Here is a 23,404-nt window from a genome sequence, read left to right as displayed (position 1 = left end):
ACCAAGAAAACTTTAGGAAAACACCTTCTGTTTTCGCTTGGCCAGTAAGGAATTTCCATGACGAGGAAAGTGCCTAAATCCTTTGTTCAGCTCTGGCTTTTGCACAGTAAATTCCCATTGCAGGACCAAGGGGTGGCTCAGTGAAGCCAATGCTTCCCTCTGAAGACAGCACCCAAAGGCAGCAGTCCCTGCACTGAGAGTGTGAGGTGCAGGGATTTGCCCTTGGCTGTGAGCTGGGGAACCTCCAGCAGTGTCTCAGCCTGGCCCCTGCCCTTGCTGTGCTAGCAAGCAGCTCAGCTGGAAAAGGGAAATTAGGGGGACAAGGAGTGAGAGGAAACAGATGAAAGATCAACTGAGGGAGACAGAAATTATGGCATCTGGGCTCTCCTTCCTGCAATCTCCACCATTGTGATGTGCAAAAGGTCCTGAGCTTCAGTGCAGACGGGAACACAGCAAAAGCCTCATGGAAGCGACAGTTTCCTTCCCTTGAGAGGGTCAGTTTTGGGGATAGAACTGCATTTCCAACTTTAAAATTGCACAGAGAGGGCTGCGAAGCAAAACGCAGTGATTCAGCCCTTCAGCACCCAGCAATGGAGCTGGGGAAAACACTGCAGCCCTCGTTAGGTTTCAGAGTTAACAGCAAATTCACAGCTCACACTGCACATTGCTGCAGGTGATCCATCCTCAAGCACCCTGGGGTGCCCTGAGCAGATCCGCAGGGCAGCACGCAGGCTGAGCACCGCAGTGCGATGGGTGGCGGGTTCACAAAGCGCCTGTGTTTGTGTGCCGAGCTATAAATACTCCTTTTCAAAAAAAGGCATAAGTGGAAAAATGTCTAAATGTCTATTTTTGCCTCCTCTGCTTCACCCACTCGAAACATTGACATCATACCAAGCTCCTACTGACACCGAGCCATTGCTGAGTCCCAGAGGAGCACAACTGCACCATGCAGCAGCGCCAGGGGAGGGAGAAAAGCAGTTTTGTAGCCCTGAAGGATGGATGGAGCAGCACATGGAGAGGGGTCCCAAAGCCATACAGTCAATCACCATTCCCCACAGCTCTCTCCTCCTGCTCCTGGGTGCCAGCAGATACACACGATGCTGCTCCTGCAGGAAATCACTCTGTGTTTGGTTTAAACGAGGCAGTCAGCACCTGGCTTGTCTCTATTCAATGACCTCAGCATCTGGTTTCAATACAGCAGACGAGCAGCAACCGCAGCATAATAGAAGTCATTTAGAGCTGCGATTAGCTCTGGGCCCCCAGTTGTATATTATCCTAACAATGTGGGTGCTGCTGGGTCTGTTGACAGCGGGGGGGGGGGGGGGTCGATTCCACCATCTCTCCACATCACCCCAGGCCTCCTCCCATCTCAGACCCCCAGTGTTCCCTTGGGCTGCATCCAACGCTGTGCTGCTGTCCTATGACCTCGTGTGTGGCCGTCCCCAAAGGACCCCAGGGAAGTGATGGGTGTGGGGCACTGCTGCTGCACCCTTCATGCAGTCAGTCCCTGCCCACCCAGGTGACATCACTTGTTGGGTTTCAGCATGGCAGACATCACGGCTGGATCGTGCTGCTCACCACCTGCATGCTGCCACCTGCACATTGCAGCCCAGGGCTCTCTGACACCACACAATGGGGCTCCAAAATAGCACCCATGGTTTTCATCCAGAGCTAAATAAAGCCCTCAGAGGACTTTTTTAATGAGGGTGGGCAGACCAAGCTGAAATCTAGAACTGCCATTCTGAGAAAGTGCAGCTCTAGAGTGGTCCCACAGCAACAACAGAAAAGCCAAGATTTCCCATAAAGAGAAGTTACTGAAAAACTCACATTAAGAATTGCCAAAGCCAGTGTGGTTTCTGTTTTCATTTTCTTCCTTACGAGTGCTTTTCACAACTTGTTTATTCACCTGTTCCCAGTTTGTCCTAACTTCTTCACTGATAGAGAGGGAGCATTTCCACCTTTGCTGAAGATACACTGCATTTCCAACTATTGCTTTTGATAAAACCATTAAGTCCCTCAAGCTTTTCTATCTCCAGCCATAGTGCTGCAGGAAGCTGCTCCTTCAGAGCATTTTTCCAGCAGCTTTGACATGCCTGGTACTGAAGCATCAGTCACTGCTGCTGGGATGGAGCTGCTGAAGTGTGAATACAGACAGATCTGGGCAGCAACACACAGCACATCTCACATTGCAGTTCTGACCTTAGCATCTCTGTCATCAGAGACAACATCAGCTATGAGTGAGAAAGGAAAGCAGCTCGTCCACCTGCTGCACACTCAGCTTTGCAGCTGCTTTGCTTTTGGTTCACTTGTGCATGAAGGTACCTATACATGTGCGTATACATACATACATTTGGTAAGTGCAAAGACCAGTCCTCAGTGTCAGCAGTCAGCCTTCCTCCCTTCTATTCTGTGCTCCAAGAAGCGAGTGGGGCACAGATTTGCTCAGTGCCTCTTCTGCACAGCAGCCCCACATCTCACTGGGATGCAGACAGGGATGCACAGAGCCCCCCAGAGGGTTGTTACCCCCATCCCAGCCCCCACCAGAGGCACGCAAAGCTGCAGTGCCAGCAGGGGGATGAGCTGCAGTGGAGCAGAAAACAGGGCTCTGTGTTCCAGGCTGCGTGGGCACACAGGCATCCACGTCTCCATCCTGCCCTGCCCTGCACACGCTGTGGGCACTGCCTGGCTGTAGGGCTGAGTTTTGTCCAGACAATTGCAAAATGCAGCATCACCCCCTTCTGTGCTTATCTTTCATTCCAATGGGGCTTTGAGGGAAAGGCTCTGAAAGCTGAGAGTGCTGTTTTCACTTGTAGTTTAATGCACTCAGGAAAACAGTGGAGATTCTCCTTGTTCTGTTTGTTCCCAGCTACACAGGTCTCATTTCTTCTTGCTGCACGGTGCCACACGCAGCGGAGCCTTTCTGGCAAAGATCACCCTGCTGCAAACACTTGGTGGTGACAAGCTGCTCTTGGGCACTGCCTTCTCCACGGAGCCCTCCACACCTTCACTGCTGCTGCCTCCACTCGCTGTGGATGGCACTGAGGGCGTCCCTGCAGTGGCAGCTCCTGGTGATGCTGTGCTCTGCTCAGTGGCCACGGGACAGGTGGCTGTGGGCCTTCTCCTCCCATCCTGCTCCATGAGCATCTTCACCACCGGGGCTGTGTGTGTGGTGTAGGCAGGGTATGTGCGGTGGCACTGGGGCAGGTGGCACTGGAGCAGGTGGCCTGGCAGGCCCACGTTGGCTGAGGGCTGATTGTGCTCTGGAAGACAAAAAAAGAGACATGGTGAGGACATGTCCACAGATGGGACCTCCTGGCTTCCTCCCTCCTGAGGAAGGGGCGTGAGGAAGGGTGCCTCCATGAAGGATGCTCCAATGGAGGATGCTTTCGGTGAAGGATGCCTCCAGTGGAGGATGTCTCAGTGAATGATGCCTTTAGTAGAGGATGCCTCCAATGAAAGGTGCCTCCATTTCCACCAAGGAGATGGAGCCCACACTGGGATCAGCAAGGGCCGTGCTATGGCCATAGCACTGTCAGAAATGGCTGGGGGATCAGAGCAGGTCTTCTCAGGAAGATTTTTTTACGTAGTCTGACAGTGATAGGACAAGGGGAAACAGTTTTCAACTGAAAGCTAAAGAGGGGAGATTTAGGTTAAATGTTAGGAAAAAAATCTTAGAGAATGGTGAGTCATCAGAAGAGGTTGTCCAAAAAATCTCTGGGTGCCCCATTGTTAGAGGTATTCAAGATGAGGTTGGATTGGGCCATGGGAAGCCTAATCTAGCATCATAGAATCGTTTGAGTTGGGAGGGACCTTTAAAAGCCTTTCAGTGGTTGGAAGTTCTGCTCATGGCAGGAACTGGATGATTTTTGAAGTCCTTTCCAATGCAGGCCATGCTATGTTCCTATGGAGATGCCCACCCAAGGGAAAACACATCACAGAAAGTCCCAAGGGAATGAGGAAGAGAGACATAGATCATCACCAATCAGATCACTGGTATCAATATTTTTACACAAAGATCTTTCATAAACCAGCTTATTCTCCCTCAGATTCCATCAATCGTTTAAAAATCACATCACCCGAGAGCAGAATTTCCTGCCTGACTCTAACACCTCACCTTGGCCTAGAGCAGCACTTAGTGTGCTTATAACTGAGTCATCAAGCCATAAACATGAGTGAGCTGATCACAAGCAGTCAGTATGAGATGGACACCAGGAGCCCTGCTGACCAGGACTGCCCTGGAGAGCCAGATCTGAGAAGGGACAAACCCTGTGCCGTGGTTCTGCAGCGAGCTCTGAGCAGCAAGCTGCAGGATACAAAGGATGAACAGAGGTGATCACTCCATTGTCCTCAAACCATGCAGAGACAAGCAGTGACTGCAGGTGGTTGTGGTCCTGGTGCAGAGCAAGGCCACTCAGCTGGCAGGTGTGGGAAGCACCGCCTAAAAAGTGATGCTAACTCACTTTGCCTGGTCCTTGCCTCTCAATAGTGCGCTGTTTCTATTTTCTGTAACTGGGGCAGATTCTGCCTCCCCCCTCCTGCCAGGGGTCAGTTTTAATAAGCAAGCTGCACTCAGCAGGAAAACACCCAGAAAAAAAAGATAAACTTGGGCATGTTTGAGCTCTGATACTGTGATGCAATACCACAGTCCTCATCTGAACAACAGCAGCGTTGGGTGCTCGGGAATGGAGATGGTAGGGAACAGAGCTGCATGCACTTCCCCAGGCCTTGCCACGCACTGCTGGTACAAATTAAAGCAGCTTGGAGCTCTGAGAAGTGAGAGCATTTAAAGTGAGCCACTTCAGATTATCCTCTGCCAAAACCATAGGGATGGGAAGGGGGAAAGTGTATTTTTAGTGGTCCTGCCCCAAGCCGCATCCTGCAGTGCTCTGTGCGGTGGGGATGAGCCTCACACCCCCGGCCGGGCCCCGAGCAGCCCCACAGGCTCTTATAAATAGGAGCAGCCTGACGTGGCAGCAGGAAAAAGTTTCCATACTCAAAAAAAAAACCAAAATAGTCTCACTGAAATGCTGTTGTTATAACGTTCTGCTGTTCCGTACCTATGCCGCACACACTCCGCTCCAAGCTGGGGAATGCCGTGCCAAACCCAGCCTGGTTCTGAGCTATGGGCTGTTGGAGGGTGGCACACTCTGTGCCAATATGATGTGTTTGTTTTGACAAGCTAGGATGGTCCGTGTCCCTCCGATGTCCGTTGTGACACAGATCTCAGAGGTTGTAACCCTTTGCTCCAGGCTCAGAGCATTTCCAATGGGGAGCAGCCAGCACAGCTCATGGGCTCATAGAAGGAGGTTGGAGAGGAGAAGCCAAGGGAGAGCCTAGAGCTGAACCCCACAGCAAAACGAGATGTTGGTTATTTACGGCTCATACTTGGCTACCGGCCTGGTAGAGATTGTGGAACATGGGGAGAAAAGCTCACAACATCCCTGAAAGCCCTCTGGGAAGAGCAACTGCTTTGCTTCATAGTGAGACCCACCTGCAGGGCTGTGCTGGCACAGCTGGCTGACCCTGCTGCCAAGGAAGGTTCAGTGTGGGCATCGTAGGCTGGGATTTATCAGAAGCTGAGAAATCCATCGTGAGCTGCTCCAGGGGAAGAGCTGCAGCTCGCCTTTCTGTCCCAGTGCCAGCCTAGCTCCCCAGCAGCATGCAGCCAAAGCAGTGAGCTTTCCATCCCACAGGCTTTCCATCACATCCCATCCCGTCTCCAGCTGTGCCCCACCAACCACAAACACATCCAAACTCAGCAGCTCCCAGCACCCAACCAATGCTGATTAGATAGACATAATCTGAGCAAAGAAGCAAGGTCATAAAATGACTAAAAATGCCAATTATGAGACCAAATGGTCAGGGGCACCAGGCACCTCTCCTGCACCGCCTGCCAGCTGGATGCTGCCCTGTGCTTGTGCCAGCACTCACCTTGGAAGCATTAAACTTTATGCACTTTTGCTGAAAGTCTCAAATCCAGAACAGAATGCTAAAATATCCCCCACCTGGATGGCTTCCGAAGAGGGCCCCAAAGGATGTAATACCTAGAACAGGACTGGAAAAACACCCTGTGTTAGCTTAACTTTTTCCCCTTGAAATGTAACTCCCTCCCTATTGGTGGGAGGAAGTGTTTTGGAAAAACCCACCCACAATAGCAGGATTCAATGAGGAATTTTTAAAAATTAATTAATTTTTTAAATCGTTACTATCTAAACAGAGCTGGAGTTCTTCTTGTGCCCTTCAAGCTACTGCAGAGGACATTCACTGCAGTGTCCTCCAGAGACTGGGACTCAAGCAGTGAAAATTGGGATGTGTGGCCAATTTTAAACAGGGAACAATTTCTTGGCTGTGGGGGTGGTCAGAGTACACCTTGCCTTTATTAATCAGCATATCAAACGCACACTAGGTGTTGCTCAGTCCATCCATTCAGACCCTCAGATACCACCAGCAAGGCACATAAAGTCAACAGGTTGAGCTATTCAGTGCAATAAGAGCACAAATTTCGCGAGTGGAAGGAGGGAGGGCTGCTCTTGTTGAAAGATGTGCGAGCCACAAAGCATCCAACGCTGCTCCACGCTGCAGCTCGTGCAAGCACTGCTGGCAGTGGGACAGCTTTCACACCATTATATTTAGAGGGACCTGCGTGAGCAATAGCCAGAGCTGTGGTGTAAATCAGGCTGTTCTGACAGCACCCGGAGTGCACTGTGAAAGCAGACAGGGGAAATGAAATTGCATGCTGCGAAGGGAATTCTCCGAAATAAAAAGCAGCTATTTTGTGTTTTTTAGAAGCTCGCAGTAATTAATTATTTCTTCCCTTCTCTTCTTTCATTTGCTTCCAAGCCAGCCCCTACTGACAGGCCCCCGGGCTCTGGTTCCCATTCATTTGTATTTGGCCGTGTGGTTCCCACATTTGGGGCCAGGGAATGGTAACCCCCATCCGAAGGGTGGGTGGGGAAGGGAGCAGATGCCACACGGGAGTCACTGTGCACATGGGGACCCACACACACGTCTCCCTGCAGCAACTGATGTTGGTGGTAAGGCTCTCACCTGCAGAGTGCGTGGGGTGGAGGTCATATTGTCTTTGAAGTATAGCATTAAATGCTTATCAGAACAGGGAAGACATCAGCGGCTGATTTCCCTAACGGGATGAGCGTCTTGTTTTCATCTGACTGTGCTTGGGCTCTGTTGCCAGCAAGTGTTAAAGCAAAGCTTACTGTAACAACAAGGCTTTCCCATTTATCGCTATGTGGGATTGGGAAGACATCCCCTTCGTATCAGATTTCCCCCTGGAAGAAGTCACTGACGGACTGGTAAATGCCCAGCATCTGAGCAAACCTTGATCTCTGCAGTTCCACTGTTCAGTGCCATTATTTCAATGCTGTGCTGATCCCTTCAACTTTCCCATGTCCCAGGGTGGGGACCACCACCACGCCTTCAGGAACACCGACAGACCCCATCAGGCACACCTTCCTGCTGTGTTTTACAGTCCCTTAGCTCAGCCTGCATCACTGGGGGACAGGAATTTCCTGCCTTATGAGTTCCTCTCCAAAGATATTTCAGCTCTCTGTTTAAGCAACGCATAGAGAAATGAGTTCTACTTTGCCAGACATCAGCTTTAGCCCTACACAACTCAACAGCAACTCACTCATCTTCAGCAGGATCTTAATGTGACCCCTCAGTGAGGAGCCAGATGGAGCAGCAGCTGCAGAAAGAACTGCTGGAACCCAAACAAAGCTGATGAAAGGATAAGAGCAACAAAACCACCCTTTATTCATTCATCTGACTTCACTCTTTGAAATTCACCATGAAGTCCTTCCAACCCAAACTCCTCCCCAAGCATCAGAAGGGGGAAGCTGTGAAACTGAGATGGAAAGAGATGATCACGGGCTCCAATAGGTCTGGGGGAGGAAGGGAGCAACAGGATGGGGATTGGGAACACAGGACACTCCGGGAAAACCAAACTGCAGCACAGGAGTTGTTTCTCTGTTCTGGGAGCTGGTGAGCACCCAACCATTGCCTCTAATGGGCATTGGGTGCACGGCTGAACCATGGGACAAACTGATTGTCCAGCAACAAATAGCAGCAAGCTCTGAAGAACTGTCAGTGGAACATAAGAACCAGAAAGCAGAGTTGCTCCAGCCAGCAGGCACTGCATCCTCCCAGTCTCCTGCCTGTGTTTCCAGCATGCCCAAGCACACCGAGCTGCGAGCAGCCAGAGTGCACAGGCAGGAGAATGCTTGTTGATGTGCAAGCACAAGAAGGCAAATAGTTGACATTAAGGCTTTGGGAACGCTGTGGGATTGGGCTATTTCTTTCAGCCCTTGCACAAAGGGAGCTTTTTTGTCTCACTGCAGAACAGAAACGACATTGAAGGGTCTGTGGAATTTCTGGACATTTTTTCCCCTCGGAGACGCAATGGGCCGTGCTCCACAGTGCAGGACAAAGCAGGACACAGAGGACAAGATGTTCACATGTGGATCCACATCCAACTCTCCAATGCTTTCTGTCCCCAGGCTGCCACCATTTGTCTCCAAGAGGCCCTCATGGCAGAGGAGCAGAGCCTTGAGATCACACAGAATCACAGAATGACCTGGGTTGGAGGGGACCTCAAGGATCATGTAGTTCCAACCCCCCTGCCTAGCAGGGCCACCAAACATACACCTTTACTAGATCAGGTTGCCCAGAGCCTTGTCCAACCTGGTCTTGAACACCTCCAAGGACGGGGCATCCACAACATCCCTGGGCAGCCTGTTCCAGGACCTAACCACCCTCCTAGTAAAAAACTTCCCCCTAACATCCAACCTAAATCTTCCCTCTTTTAACTTAAAACCATTTCCCCGTGTCCTGCTATTATCAGCCCTTATGAAGAGTTTATTCCCCTCCTGGGAGTAAGTTCCCTTCAGATATTGAAAGGCTGCAATGAGGTCGCCCCGCAACCTTCTCTTCTCCAGGCTGAACAAACCCAACTCCCTCAGCCTGTCCTCATAGGGGAGGTGCTCCAGCCCCCTGATCATCTTCGTGGCCCTCCTCTGGACCCTTTCCAAAATCTCCATGTCTTTTTTGTACTGAGGGCTCCACACCTGAACACAGTACTCCAGATGGGGCCTCACAAGAGCAGAGTAGAGAGGGACAATCACCTCCCTATCCCTGCTGACCACCCCTCTCCTGATGGAGCCCAGGATCCCATTTGCTTTCCGGGCTGCCAGAGCGCACTGCTGGCTCATGTTAAGTTTCTCATCTATCAGGACCCCTAGGTCTTTCTCTGCCGAGCTGCTCTCAAGGACAACTCCCCCCAGCCTGTACAGGTGCCTGGGGTTCTTCCGGCCCAAGTGCAAAACCTTGCACTTTGCCTTATTGAACCTCATTAGGTTCACCCGAGCCCAGCTTTCCAGCCTGTCAAGGTCCCTCTGAATGGCCTCCATTCCCTCCACCGTATCGACTGCACCACTCAGCTTGGTGTCATCAGCAAACTTGCTGAGGGTGCACTCCATTCCCTCATCGATGTCATTAATAAAGATGTTAAAGAGCACCGGTCCCAAGACAGACCCTTGAGGGACACCGCTCGTTACCAGCCTCCACCTGGACATAGAGCCATTGACCACCACCCTCTGTCTGCGGCCTTTCAACCAATTGCTTATCCATCTAGTTGTCCACCCGTCAAATCCACTTCCCTCCAGTTTGGAGATGAGGATGTGATGGGGGACCATGTCAAAGGCCTTGCTCAGGTCCAGGTAAATGACATCAGTTGCCTTCCCTTCGTCCACCAATGCCGTCACTCCATCATAGAAGGCCACAAGATTAGTTAAGCATGACCTTCCCCTGGTGAAGCCATGCTGGCTATCTAGGATCACGTGCTCGTTCTTTATGTGATCAAGCATATTGTCCAGGAGGATCTGTTCCATAATCTTCCCAGGCACGGAGGTGAGACTCACCGGCCTGTAGTTACCCGGGTCCTCCCTGCTCCCCTTCTTGTAAATGGGAGTGACGTGACCCTTCCTCCAATCGTCCGGGACCTCACCTGACAGCCACGACTTCTCAAATATGATGGAGAGCGGCTCAGCAACCACCTCAGCCAGCTCCTTCAGGACCCTGGGATGCACGCCATCTGGCCCCATAGACTTATACTCATTCAGTCTAAGGAGGCACTCTCGGACTTGCTCAACCCTTACAGTGGGGAGGGATTTACCTCCTTGGTCCCCACATAGAGGTATGGGGGTGCAAGACTTAGGGACATGAAAAAGACTAGAATCCTGGCCACCAGTGAAGACCGAGGTGAAGAACTCATTCAGCACCTCAGCTTTCTCTTCATCTGTTGAAGCCATTTCTCCTTTTAAATTTACCAAAGTAGGTACGCCCGTTTTGGCCTGTCTCTTCTGGCCAATGTACCTGTAGAAGGTTTTCTTATTGTTTTTCACGTCCCTGGCCAAGTTCAGTTCTGCCTGCGCCTTGGCTTTCCTGATCCCACGTCTGCAAGTCCGGACGGCATCCCTGTATTCTTCCCAGGTGACACAGCCTTGTTTCCAGAGCTTGTACACCCCTTTCTTCACCCTCAGTTCTCTTAGCAGGTCCTTGCTGAGCCATGCCGGTTTTCTACCTCTCCTGCCCACTTTCTTAATCAGGGGAATGGAGACCTCTTGTGCTGCCAGGAGGGCATCCTTGAAGAGCAGCCAGCTCTCCTCAACGTCCTTATCTTTGAGGGCAGCGCGCCAGGGGATCTTGGCCAGCATTCCATTGAGTAGCTTGAAGTCTGCTCTTCTAAAGTTCAGCGTCCTGGTCCTGCTCTTTACCAGGCCCACATCGCTTGAGATCACAAACTCAACCAGGGCATGATCGCTGGAGCCTAGGCATCCTCCAACCTTGACGCCTTTGATGATCTCCTCAGCGTTGGTGAGCAGCAGGTCCAGCAACGCTTGACCTCTGGTCGGTCTGTCCAATACCTGAACCAGAAAGCTATCATCAATGGATTCCAAGAGCCTTCTGGAGCTCTTGCAGCTCGCCGTGTGGTTTTTCCAACAAATGTCCGGATGGTTGAAGTCCCCCACCAGGACAAGAGCCCGTGAGGCAGACGCCTCACGCATCTGGAGCAAGATGCACAGGGCTCGCACCTGGCCCTGGACCAGCCCTGAAACAGCCAGGCATATGAGCAGCTGCAGACACAAGACATGGAGATCTTCTCCATTTCATCATGGCAAAGACACAGAGATCTTCCCAGGTTTGCTAAGGATGAGCCTGCTATCTGACCCCCCCACAACCCCAGCAGGATGCTCATCCCAAAGCTGCTCCCACCCTGCACTGGAGAACAGCCTGTCCTACTCAGGCAGCTGATCTGCTGCTGCAGAACTGCCAGGATGGGGAGGAAAGCTGACGTCTGCTCTGTGCAATGCCCGGCAGGACCAGCCCTGACACAGCAGCTCAAGGTTCCCATCAGCACCCTTTCATGGTGCAGCTCGCAGGTATTTCCCACCTCACCCAGCCGGCACCAAGGGGAAAACAGCCCTTCCAAGTGTGCTTGGAGAGCCACCACGTCTCCCCTTGCGGAGCAGTGCACAGCCCTAAGGTTACTTCAGGACAGACTTTGCACAAAAGACTGAAGACAGATGGAAAATAAATGCCCTGTTCTCATGCCCTCCATAGCAGCAGCAGCAGCAAGCCCTGGGACAAAGCAGGGATGGACCTTAAAACCTGACTGCCTCCAAAAACCCAACCCAAATGAATGTGAAACCTCCAGCTCCCCGATCAATAAGAACTCCGGTGGAGGATCCCTCCCCGCTCCCCAGCACCCAGCCATAAGCCATCGTTTGGGCAGATTTTATGCTCTGGGGCACTGAGCATTTTCAGGGGATGCTTCAGATCTGCATCCACGAGGAGGGCGGTGACAAGAAATGGGCGCTGCTGCTTCCAGTGCTGCAGAAGAGGAAGCAGTGCTGGGAACAATGGGAGCTCTGTGAGCCCCGCGCTTGGGGGGCACGCGGCACAGCAATAGGAGCCACGAGGAGCTGTGGGGCGGTTCAACAGCCCAACCCTCTCTCCTCTTTGTTCCAGAGGCCCCTGCAAGAAATTCTGGCATCGCCGCTTGGAGTCAGTGCTCGGGCTCCAAACCTCTGGGAAAGCTCCCTGGCTGGCTGGAGTCTCCTTCCTAATTCCCAGTCTGAGTTTCCGTAATAAAGACAAGATTGCTCAACTTCCACAGCACTATGAGCTCGGCACAGTTAACCCTTTGCAGCCCTAAGCAATCAGCAAATAACCTCCTTTTCTTGCTTGAACTTCCATCCTTCCCGTGCACTTCCATGCACAACCTACCGAGAAGCTCTTACAGTACAAAGGGATGGAAGTGCCCTGCAGAGATCCGTGAGCGCACAGTGCCTGGGTGGGACCATGGCTGCTGCACACAGAGCATCAGCAACCAAAGCCAGGCAAAGCTTGTCATCCACAGATATCCGTCATCCACAGAAATCTTGTCTAGAAAAGACAAACACATCACACAGACCAGGAGGCAGAGCAGGAATCCGAAGCTGACCCAACCATTGCACTCCGTTAAGGCGTGCATGCGCATGGTGGGGAAGGGGTGCAGCCAGAACCACATCCCCACATCTTCTGCCTCCCCCTGCACCCTGCATTGCCCCACCTCACACCTCACACCTCATCTGTGGACCCAGCACAGCAGGATGGGGTTTGTACACTGCAGTCTTCAAAACAACTCATTGCAGTTCTGATGTTTGTAAATGCCCTGGCCATAAAAAGCAAACCCTCTGCAGCCAAGCTGAGCACCTTGAGCAACCCTCACAAGAGCCCTACGGGCTGTTTTACCCTAGGGGCTGAGATAAAAGCCACAACACTTCATGTGTTTGTAAATAAATGCAATCCTAAGGACCATAAGTCTGAGCTACACCGTGACTGTGCGATTTTGCCTGGCAATGTGCTGCCATGGGGTGTTGTTGTAGTGCAGTTCCTGTGATGGCTCTTGCAAATCTCCTACCCCTCACAACGACAGAGCAGCTCGGCCAGCCTTGCTGTGAACTGGATCGTGCAAAAAGCAAAACCAGGCGTGTAGCTTCACCCATCCAAGCATTGCCAGGGAGGTCAGGGAGATGCCGTTCCAATGCACAGACCCACATCCATGCTGCAGTCTGCACAGAGGCAGAGTTTTCAGAGCTCTCCAGCACCACGTCATGGCCCAGGCATGGGACACTCCTATGGCAGATCTGCTGGAAATGCCACCATACATACCGGAGTGTGCAGCTTTCAAGCCATGTGGGGTTATGCTTTCCCGTGTTCCTCTGGGTTAATCCCACAGGAATGCTGCAGCTCCCTCCCATGTGCTCTGACTGGCAGTGTCACCCAGCGGTGACAGCATGGGGACAGCACTGGGACACATGGTGACAAGGAGTGAGGCCACCAGAAGTGCACTCCCTGTGACCATGCCCTATTCCTGGCACTGCAGCTCCTTGCAGACCATCCCCAAACAATCTGGCTGATATTTGGACAGCAAACACTGGACTTCCTGCTGTCACTGTGCTCCTTTTCTGCAGTCAATTTGCTTTGGGGATGCTGCAACACACTGACCTCCATTTCCCTCCCAGGCATCGTGCCACAGCTTCCAGTACCTCCAGGCTTTGGCAAGCACCACAAACCCCACATGTGGTGGTTAAAGCACACAGCAAGGGCTGGGTTTGCTGGATTTGGGGTCAGATGAACTCACAGAACTGAAGGGAAAGGAACCAGGCTGGCAGTGCTGTTCAGGAGGGATAGCAGCTCCCAGGATTACTCAGAGTCAAAAGTTCATCTTCTTCCCACAGCTCTGCAAAGGCACTGCTCTCAGGTTCAGAGCTTCGGCAGGGGGAACCCTTCAGCCCAGGACATGTCACAGGGATGGAACAATGTCATGGTTCCAGGCTTGAGCCTGGGTCTGCAGACTGAGTTCAGGGCTGTACTGAGGGCTGTGCACATCCCTCTGGAGTGCACTCCCACCAGGAGCACAGTGCATCCCTCTGCAGACGTCAGACTGGTGATCCCCATGGATGGGATCCTTGTGGATGCCCCATCCCTGCAGGCATTCAAGGCCAGGCTGGATGTGGCTCTGGGCAGCCTGGTCTGCTGGTTGGCGACCCTGCACATAGCAGGGGGTTGAAACCAGATGATCATTGTGATCCTTTTCAATCCAGGCTATGGTTCTGTGATTCTATGATCCCGTGTTGCACAGCCCTGCCACGAAACCGAAACAACAGCTGCACAGAAAGGAGAAGAGTATTTCATCCCTCCTCACTCTCTAAGACCAGTTCCCGGCTGTGCTCTGGCAACACCACAGCAAACACAGCAATGCAGACCATCACTCAGTGAGGGGACCCAGCCCCTGCCTTGCCCAACAGGAGTCAAAGCAGTGTTACAAAAGTCCTGTAGGAGGAGGCAATGTTAACTGCAGTGGGGTTGCTGGGGAGGAAGATGCTTCCCTCCTTCCTGCCCTTCCCTCCCTTTTTTGTCATCTGCAGCCCCAACACCATTCCCACAGTGGCAGTGGGTCACTCAGGGATGTCACATACTTTCCCTTTGCTGAGACACACTATAACACAACTGTGCAGACAGCTGCCATGGGCCCTGCCATCAAACAGGGTTGCAGACCTGCAGGCTATTCATCTTCTGGTCCAGGTGTCAGCATATAAATCCATCACCAATAGGAGGGATCCTCTTGTGTCTGTGAAGTCTCCAGCAAGTGCGGACTAAGGGTTTCCTGACAGATTGAATCAGCTTCTCCACACCTCCATGCTCCTGTGTGGGGAGGCAAAGCCTCCATCCATACCTTCTCCTCTCTTTCCTGCCTAACCAGCCTGGAAGCTGTCTGGGGAAGGACTGCACTGGGTTCAAACGTATGGTCCCTATATTCTGCTATTCTCTTGGACATATGGTCTGATTTTTGGGTGGTCCTGTGTCCATCCAGGAGCTGGACTTGATGATCCTTGTGGGTCCCTTCCAACTCTACGAGCTTGCAGGGCCCAACCCCCCCACCCCCCTTGCTGCAGGACAGCCCACTTCTGCAAGCACTGTTCCTTCCTTCACTTTCAAATCCCCACTTCCAGCTGTGGCCAGAAGGAATTTCGCCAAGCAAAAGGTCAGCCTCTGTGGTTTCCAATATTTCCCTTCCACAAGGCAACCCCTGGGCCTGCAAGTACATTGCACCAGCTCGTGGCATTGCTGGGCTGGAGGCTCAGAGCAGGCTCAGGGCTGTCTGCTCAGCTTTTGGAATAAGTCTGAGCATGGAGACTTCTCAAAGTCTCTTCTGCTTTCCTGCTCTAAGGGCCCACCCTTTTGTCGCTATGCATGGAAAAAGATACTTGTACCAAAGCATTCCGAGCGGGCACCATCCAATCTCAGCAGCAGTAATGAGCTGGAGCAGCTGGAAGCGAGCTGGGAGGAGAAAAGCTTCAGCTCTAAACTATTCTGCTGGAAGAAATTTACTTTTTGGAGAAAAGTCATCGCCTACTGGAAAGCATCCACTTTGTGTCTGATCAGCCAAGAGAGCAGAGGACGATCTCTCAAAATGGAAAAACGGCACTGTTTTTTTTTTTTTCTGTCATGAGATTCTCCTTAGCAAAGGAGAACCCCTCCCTGCCCGCCCCGTGGTGCTGCTGCAGGGTGTGTCCCGAGGTGCTCCTGCTGCAGCAGGGACCCCCGGCCCCAAATGCAGCCCAACCCCACACAGCTCCCCCTCCGTGCGCTGTTCTGGGCGCAGCGTGCAATGTGACCCCATGCCAAAATAGCGTCTGCTCCGAGCAGGAAGATGCTGTGAGGCCGTGACACGCTGGAAATGCGATGCGGGAATGTTCAGCATCCAGCAGGCAGCCTTGGGGACAGGAATACCGAGCTCGTGCATTAATCCTCCCGTAAAGGGAGCAGTCCCGGCGCGCCCTGCGGAAGCGCACGGCCACGGATGGGATGGGGCCGGCAGCAGGCGGGCCAGCAAAGCCTGGGCACTAAAGGAAGTGCTGTGCGGACGGGTGGCCAAATATAGCTGAGGAAGGGGCCCGTGATGTGTGACGTGTGAGTGAGAAGAAAAGAAGAAAGGGAAGCTGCTCCAGAACCGCGCTGTTTTCCTTCCCAACAGCGCTGCTCGCGCCTCCTTGAGAGAGACTTTTTGCAACCTCTCTTTGGCCATGCACTTCCAATTGTTGCTGTAAATACATATTGCCTCTTTTTGCCTTTTGGTATCCCAGGGGGCTGTAGGAAAGAAGGGGGCAGACTCTTCATAGGACAAGGGGAAATGGCTTCAAACTACAAGAGTCGAGATTCAGACTGGATATAAGGAGAACACCCCTACTGTTCAAGTTACAGGTGGTGAAGCATGCTTGTCCAGAGAGGTGGTGGTGCCCCATCCCTGCAGGCAGCCAAGGTCAGGGGATGGGCTGTGAGCACTGATGGAGCTGTGAGTGTCCCTGCTCAATGGGGGGGTGAGACCAGATGGCCTTTAGGGGTCCCTTCCAACTCCAACCTATGATTCTATGACGGAGTCAGACAGCTCCTGCCACCCTGCTGCTGGAGTCAGGGAGCTCAGTGCCCAGCCCATGGGAGCCTTCCTTTGGATCTGAAGCTCAAATGGATCTGAAGATCAGTCCCAGCTTCCCAGAATCTCCCTGCTTCATAGAGTATACTGGGAAGGACCAAAGGATGCTCCTAAAACCACATTACCTGTGTCATGCCCCATACCCAGGAGCTCTGGGACACACAAGGGAGGCCAGCCAATTCCATTTTGGAACAGCCCAGACTTGCCACAGATAATAACAGCAAATAGATAAACTTCACACACACATAGAAATTGGCCACTGCTGCATCCACCACATTACCTCCACAGCTCCATTGGCACATGTTCCACCAAGATGCAACAAAACCTTTGGCAGAAACACTCCCTGCTGAAGGCAAGGCAGAGAAACCCTCATCTGGAAACATGGACAAAATACCCAGGGTTCAGCCTGCTTCCCAGTGAGCTCCAGAACAGCAGTCAGCAAGCCTAAGCACAGCCCCCTCAGCACTGTTTGCATCTCCAGACATGACTCCTTGCCAAGCTCCATCCCACCAACCAGCAGCACGGCTCATCCCAGGTCGCAGCCCAACATCTGCTTTCCATGTTCCTGGGCAGCACTCCAAGTAACGTATGCATCTTGTGTGTCTGCATGCAGCACGAGCCTCAGGCACTGCTCAGCACCATGTGGAAGAGCAGAGCAGAGCTTTCAAGTAATATGCCTCATCCTCTGGGAAAAAGCTGGTCTACAAAATCCAGCCTGGACATGGAGCAGCTGTGGTTCCTGCCCAGAGAACGGGGCTGGGAAACAGCTCAGCATCACCCAAGGCACATAGCAGGGCTGCAGACCCCGAGACTCCTTCAGCAGTGCACAGCACTCAGCTTCGAGCACCCGCATGGAGAAGGTCTGAGCACTCCAAAGCCCCGGCAGCACTCACCTGTATGTGAGTTCCTGAAGGTGTTGATAGAAGACGTCTCCATCTGCATCAAGTAGTCAAAGCGTTCTGCTCCAGAGGCTCCAGGATTTCCTTCAAGATAGCACCCATCACTGAGCACATGGTAAAACTGGGAACAAAACATCCTCAAAAGGCTGCAGGGCTGAAACCTTTTCTCTCATTCTCTCTGAGGAGCAGGCAGGCCAGCAGCAGCTTGCTGTGCTGCCAACAAACACAGGGTTTCTATAGAGATGCCACACTGTGGCCTCACACTGCCCAGGCTGAGCACTGAGCCCAAGTGTGCACCGATGGCAGAGGATTTGAACTTGCTCCCATGCATTGGACACAGCACAGTGCTCACCATCCTTTAGCAGCAGTGGGCAGGCTGGATTGCCTTTGCTCAAGCTAAGCTGAGCCTGCTCGCCCTGTGCTGGGCACACACAGCCTGGCACAGCCCCAGTGATCCCATGGCACAAGGTGGTTTCCCTCCATTGAGCTCTCTGCAGCCCCAAGTACGTGACTTTTCTTTGTCATAAAAGCAAGCACGTAGAGCACAGGACAGCTTTGTAGCCCTCCAACCTTGGCAGCAGCCCTGGGGCCATCAGCACAGCCCCAGCCACCACTGGCAACACCCTACACTGATACTCAGTGGCATCCTCCGCTCCCCTCCCCTCCTGGCCAATAATGAGACCCTTCTCCTCATCCCAGAGGAGCACAGTAGAGGACACTGCACCCATATTCCCACCCTCCCACCACTTATCCCACAGCCTTTCCTTGTGACCCTGCCCTCACCAGGTCCTGGACACAGTGGCACAGGGACCATCAGGCAGGCACTGGCTGCAACCCCATTGTTTGCACACAATTGTTAGCACCTGGGCAGGGAATTTGTAATCCACATACATGCATTTTAGGCAACCTGCAAGACATATATGGTTCCATGGCAAATTCTGCATCTGCACCTTGCACTGAAGAGCCCCCATAGTATTTTGCAATAGCAGCAGGAGGAGCAGTGACCTCACGGATATTTTCTGCACTGAGCTTTTGGGAGCTCACGGTTCCTCCCAGCACTCCCACTTTGCTGCTTGCAACAAACCCCTGGCAAGGAAGGGATGGATGGGAGCAGTGCTGCTCGCAGCAAGCTTTGTGCTGGCACCTGCAGCAGGTGGGAGAGCCGCCCCATGGGGACCTGCTGCACTGCTCACTGCCCCATTGCTCATAGGGAAGGGATTCGGCCGCCCACAGCTTCTCTGCATTGAGTAATGCATTTGGCAAGGGGCAGGCAAGTTTGGGAAGTGTGTCATTGTTCATCCTATGCCACGAGAGTCTGTGCATGTGGACGGGGATAACAAAGCCCCACTCCATGCACCCATCCTGCACCTTCTGCTCCCATTCTGCTCCCTGAAGTGGTCCATTCTCTGCCACCCCCCACCAGGGTCACTTGCAGGAAGGGTCCTGTGCCCCCAGGATGATGCCCTTCAGCATCCAAGGATGAAGGCTGGGAGCAGGGTAAGAGGGACGGCATGGTTTGTCATGTCATGGACTGAGGGTTGCAAGTTGCTGCTCACAGGAAGTGGAGGGGAACACCTGTGGTGGAGGCTGAGGGTGGGAGGGGTGGGAACAGAGAGGCACTGAGAGGAGTGCAGAGAAGTGAGGGTGCTCCAAGGCAACAGGGAGGTTAGCCAAGGCCAGCAGTTCCACCCAAACAGCCCTGGAAGCAGGGATCTGGGCTGGTCGTCTGGCCTCTCTTGTGAGATGGGCAGTGCTTTGCACAGGAAAGTGGAGCATCCTCATCCCTGTCCCCATCCCAAGCCCCATCCTCATGTTCATCCTCTTCTCTATTCCCATTTGTGTCTGCATCCCCATCCCCATCCCATCTCCATCACTGGGTGTGTTCTGCCCCCCACCCATTTCCTGGCCAGCACAGGAAAGGCGGGCGCAGTGCAGCCTCTCTGACTGCTGCTCACTGTTTTCCCATTGCATCGTAAATAAAGAGGATTTCAGAGCACACACGGTGAGGGCAGAGCCCTCCCAGTGCAGCCACAAGTTTTTGTGCTGAGGTCACTTCTGGTGTCCCAGCCCAGCAGTCCCAGCCCTGCTCGGGGCAGAAGTGGATGGATGTGTGATGTATTCATGGCACTGACTGTTTGCAGAAAGAGGTGTTTTGGTCAGGGAGAGCTGCAGCACGTGGGATGTGGGCACACCACCAGCAGCATCACTCTATGATAAGAGATGGGTGCTGCGTGCCCAGGTTTGGCTGCAAGTGGTGCCTGAGCACCTGCAGCATAGTGCACATGGGTAAGGAGCCCTTAGAGGGAACATTTAAGGTTATGGACCCTCCCTCTCCCCAGTGACAGTTCAAGATTTTTATTTTGGGGAGAAGAAAGCATGATGTGGGGCTCAGTGCCCTGACTTGGAGGGTTTGGGAAGCTGGGGGCTGCCAGTTCCCATTCGGCAGCACCTCTGCTGACACGTTTATGGGACAGCATATGGGATGAATTAAAGCGCAGCAGCACCACAACAGATTTGTATCCAGCTCTCACAAATCCCCCTTGGGCCCCCAAATCACCAACATTTATTGCAACGCTTGCACTGTCCTTCCTGCACTGTGCCCATAGTGGTTTCACCCAGGATCCCAGAGCCCCTCACTTGTGCTCCTTCTCTTTTGCCCCTTCCCTGCAGGAACGTGACCGACCCAGCACTGTGTGTTGGCCACACAGCAGGATTGCTACATCACACTGACAGCACACGGCTCGCAGCCGCCCTGCACACAGGCACAGCCAGCAGTTGGCTCTGAATCCCAAATGACACAGGAAAAACGGAATGTCTCACCCCGACCCGGGCAGGGTTGTGCAGATGGCTTTGAGGCCCGAAGGAGTTCTGAGACATGGGATAATTCCCATGCACATCAGCTCGGCTGCTTCCTCTTGTGCAAGGAGGAGATGTTTGCAGCTGGAAGTCAGAGGTCCACGCTCCAACCATGAGCTGAGCAGGGAGCTCAGAGTCAGCCTGTGGGGAAAGCAATGCCAGAGACTGCATGCATGGAGACAGCAAATCCTCCTGCACCCAGACTGCTTTGCAGTGCAATTGCAAATTCATGACTGGTGTGCAGAGTATGGCCCTAAAGTTCCTCACCTGGCTGTGCTCAGCACCAAGCAGGTGTCATTGCAAGCAGAAAACCACCTGGTGAGGATTGCAGCAAGCTCTGCCTTGGCTTGAAAGGCTTCCAAAGGTGGTGGCTCAGCATGCTGAGCTCATCCCCTGCAGCTGGAAGCTGTGGCTCCCTGAGGAGTGCTGACAGCCCCGAGCCCAGCCCTGCCTCTGGCTGCAGCACACAGAGCAGAAGTAACTGTGCTGACCTGGTGAGCGTGGGGGTGGACGTGCTGGATGCACACACCCTGCGTCCAGGTCACATCTGTGCTGCGATGTGTTCTTGTGCCCAGGGCTTGGTGACCCCAGGAGATGCATAATCCACCTTCAAACCCTCAGCATCCAGCACAGCCACAGCCTGTTCCCAGCCAGACCTGCTACTCAGAGAGCAGAGGATCCCCTCAGATTGCACCCACCAGTAGTCAACATCACACTGCCCAACATGAGCTGTTCAACCCAGAGTACCATCACGACACTGGGCTCCCCCCCAGAGCCTTCAGCTGGCAAAAGCCACAAAAGAAACTTTCATTTCCCTAGGAACACGCTTTTACCCAACCAGATTTGCATAGGTCAAGGTGGAGCTGCAGCCAAACTGCTTGCCCCATTCCCGGATCAGTCCCATCCCTGCATGCTCCCATCATTCGTTCCCTGCCTGGGCTTTTCTGCAGAAATATCTGGGGGATGACTATTCTTCCTTACCAGTGCCCATGTTCACTTGCCAACTTGGATGCAGATGTAAAATCCTCCATTAGTCGTTTGGACTCTCATTTTTAATTGTCTTTTCCATGTGAGTACATTCATTTTGAGAGCGTACTTAACATGAAATGATTAATCAAGGAGGGGCTGACCATGAGCACACAAAGCTGGCTTAGCAGACAGCACGGACCTGACTGGGGTGGTTGAGATTTATGCTTTAGATGCTTTGAATTTCCAGGGCTCAATAGCACGGCATGCTTGGCTGCTTTGCAGGGCACTGCTGGCCCTGCAGGGAAGGAGGGCAGGGCTGAGCCACTTCTGGAGGAGCACTTCTGCAAATGGGTGATTCCAGCAGCCCCTCCTGAAAACTTTCTTTGCTCCTTTATTTTTTCACTTCAAAGCCAAGCGTAAGAGCTCCCTCTGCTGCCATAAGGGCTTAGACCAAAGATGAACTGAGTGTGAGACTGAACGGACTCCAAAGGAGGGTGCTGCTCCTGATGTCACCTGGAGCTGCCCTTAAACACGAGACACAAGGGTTTTACCCAGGAAATCACCCAGGGTGGTTTAACGATACCCCTGGGCTGCCCAGTCCTCCAGCACTCTGTACCTCACTGCAAACAGAAAACACACCAGGATGGTACAGGAGCCATGCTTTCCTCCTGCTCTGCTGATGCTGCTCTTGCAGCAGCTGGGAGCTGTGGGATTCTGCTATCCTACTTACAGCAACCCGGCGTGGCTGGCAGTGCTCAGTGCCAAAGACACCACGTTCCATGTGCAATGCCAACATCCCCCAGGTCTTATTCAAACTGGAATACTTGCAGTCTGGGGTCAGATGATAAGTATGAGGGTTCCACAGGTGAAGAGGAGCTGCAGGTGAAATCACACAGCTCTGCACAGGAAGCAGTGAGTAACAGCCTCACAGCTCGAGTTGCTGAAGGTCTGGAAACACAACAGCAGACAGGAGCAAAGAGAACGTCCTGTGGCAGAAGAGCTGTGACTCATTTACTCCAGAGGTTACTATGGAGTTGTTTACACATTTCTTTGTGATTAAAAAAAATAAAAATATCTAAAGACTCACCCAAAATGAACTACGTAGAAAGAGGTGTGAGCGAGAGAACACAAATAGCAATAACTCACAGGACCAGGCAGGTTTCCTCTAGGAGCACAAGAGGTTCAGGTACGAGCCCACTGAGCCACAGAGCCCTGGACAAACGCTGCCTGTCCTGCTGCAGCCAGGTGGGAGGCAGCAAGGGCAATCCGAGCTGGGTTTGGATTTTTAGAAAGGATCTGGGAGGAATAAGAGGAATAACCAACCAGAAAATCAAACTCTTTCACTGAACAAATTGCTCAGACTCCTGGAGAGCAGAATTCAGAGAGATAAGAGGCAGCTGGAGAGCATTCTTGGGGCTTTGCCAAGGGATGTCCCACCTGGAAAATAATGGAGCTGTGTGGAATGTATAGCAAGCAGCTGGGGGACGAGGTGATCTGGCATTTATAGCCATTAATTGGAGCTTATAAATTAACAGCATGTGGCAGAATCCAAAACAACGGATGGAATTAAAATGAGAGGTTTTGTAACCAGGAGAAGGGATTTCATGGGAACACATCATTTCTTTACAATTTCCATTAAGAGGGAGCGATGCCAGGAACTTCTGGGACAAGTTCATTGCTATTAAACACAAAGATGCAGTCACAGCCTTTGAGATCTTGTCCCACCAACTGCCAGACTTAGAAGCAGGTAAGCATCAGCATCATTGAGCACGGCCAGAACACGATCAGCCACTGCCCAGGGCAATTCTGGGTGTGAGGATACGAGGAACTGGAATCACATCCAAGCAACAGTTTGCTTTCAGCACACAAAGGCAGACAACAAAGGGCCTGTGCATTCTCTGTGTATAAAAACACTGTTATCAGGAGACCAGAAATAGCATTTCCTTGCTCTCTATCCTTTGTCTGTCTTATCAGAGCAGCAGGAGGCTCTCAACTTGCTGCAGGCTGGTGGGTGGGAGGGCTGTGTGCAGGAAGGTGGGACGCCAGCTCACAAACATTCTGCTTGCACAGAACGGCAGGAGGGAAGCGAGAAATTCCTTCCTGCCAGGAGGCCTGGAAGCAGTGCTGG

General features: G+C 52.6%; 1 protein-coding gene across 2 annotated transcripts; it reads right to left on the bottom strand.

Moving 5' to 3' along the window:
- Positions 1 to 2,037: 2,037 nt before the first annotated feature.
- On the bottom strand, positions 2,038 to 20,575 carry LOC149915350 (uncharacterized). 2 transcript variants are annotated; one of them, XM_090121814.1, is made up of 3 exons: positions 20,272 to 20,575; positions 17,446 to 17,535; positions 2,038 to 3,260 (listed from the first exon to the last, which is right to left on the bottom strand). In XM_090121814.1, the coding sequence occupies exons 2-3, from the start codon at positions 17,492 to 17,494 to the stop codon at positions 2,878 to 2,880; spliced, it is 432 nt and encodes a 143-aa protein (XP_089977940.1). In that variant the 5' UTR covers positions 17,495 to 17,535; positions 20,272 to 20,575; the 3' UTR covers positions 2,038 to 2,877. The 2 variants fall into 2 exon arrangements, with proteins under 2 accessions (XP_089977940.1, XP_089977939.1); XM_090121813.1 differs by lacking the exon at positions 20,272 to 20,575 and adding an exon at positions 18,235 to 18,276 and having other exon boundaries at positions 2,039 to 3,260.
- Positions 20,576 to 23,404: the final 2,829 nt, after the last annotated feature.

Source organism: Phasianus colchicus, chromosome 20 (assembly GCF_987193195.1).
Source record: "Phasianus colchicus chromosome 20, bPhaCol1.hap1.1, whole genome shotgun sequence".
NCBI classification, from domain to species: domain Eukaryota; kingdom Metazoa; phylum Chordata; class Aves; order Galliformes; family Phasianidae; genus Phasianus; species Phasianus colchicus.
This window is presented reverse-complemented; position numbering and strand designations above follow the sequence as displayed.

What these genes read in the sequence shown, in the direction of transcription:
- LOC149915350 (XM_090121813.1), bottom strand. Translation starts at nt 18,265, where the DNA reads ATGGTCCCTGTGCCACTGTGTCCAGGACCTG. An exon ending in GCCACTGTGTCCAGGACCTG is followed by an intron (nt 17,536 to 18,234) that starts GTGAGGGCAGGG and finishes GCTATCTTGAAG; the next exon opens with GAAATCCTGGAGCCTCTGGA. An exon ending in CTTCAGGAACTCACATACAG is followed by an intron (nt 3,261 to 17,445) that starts GTGAGTGCTGCC and finishes TTTGTCTTCCAG; the next exon opens with AGCACAATCAGCCCTCAGCC.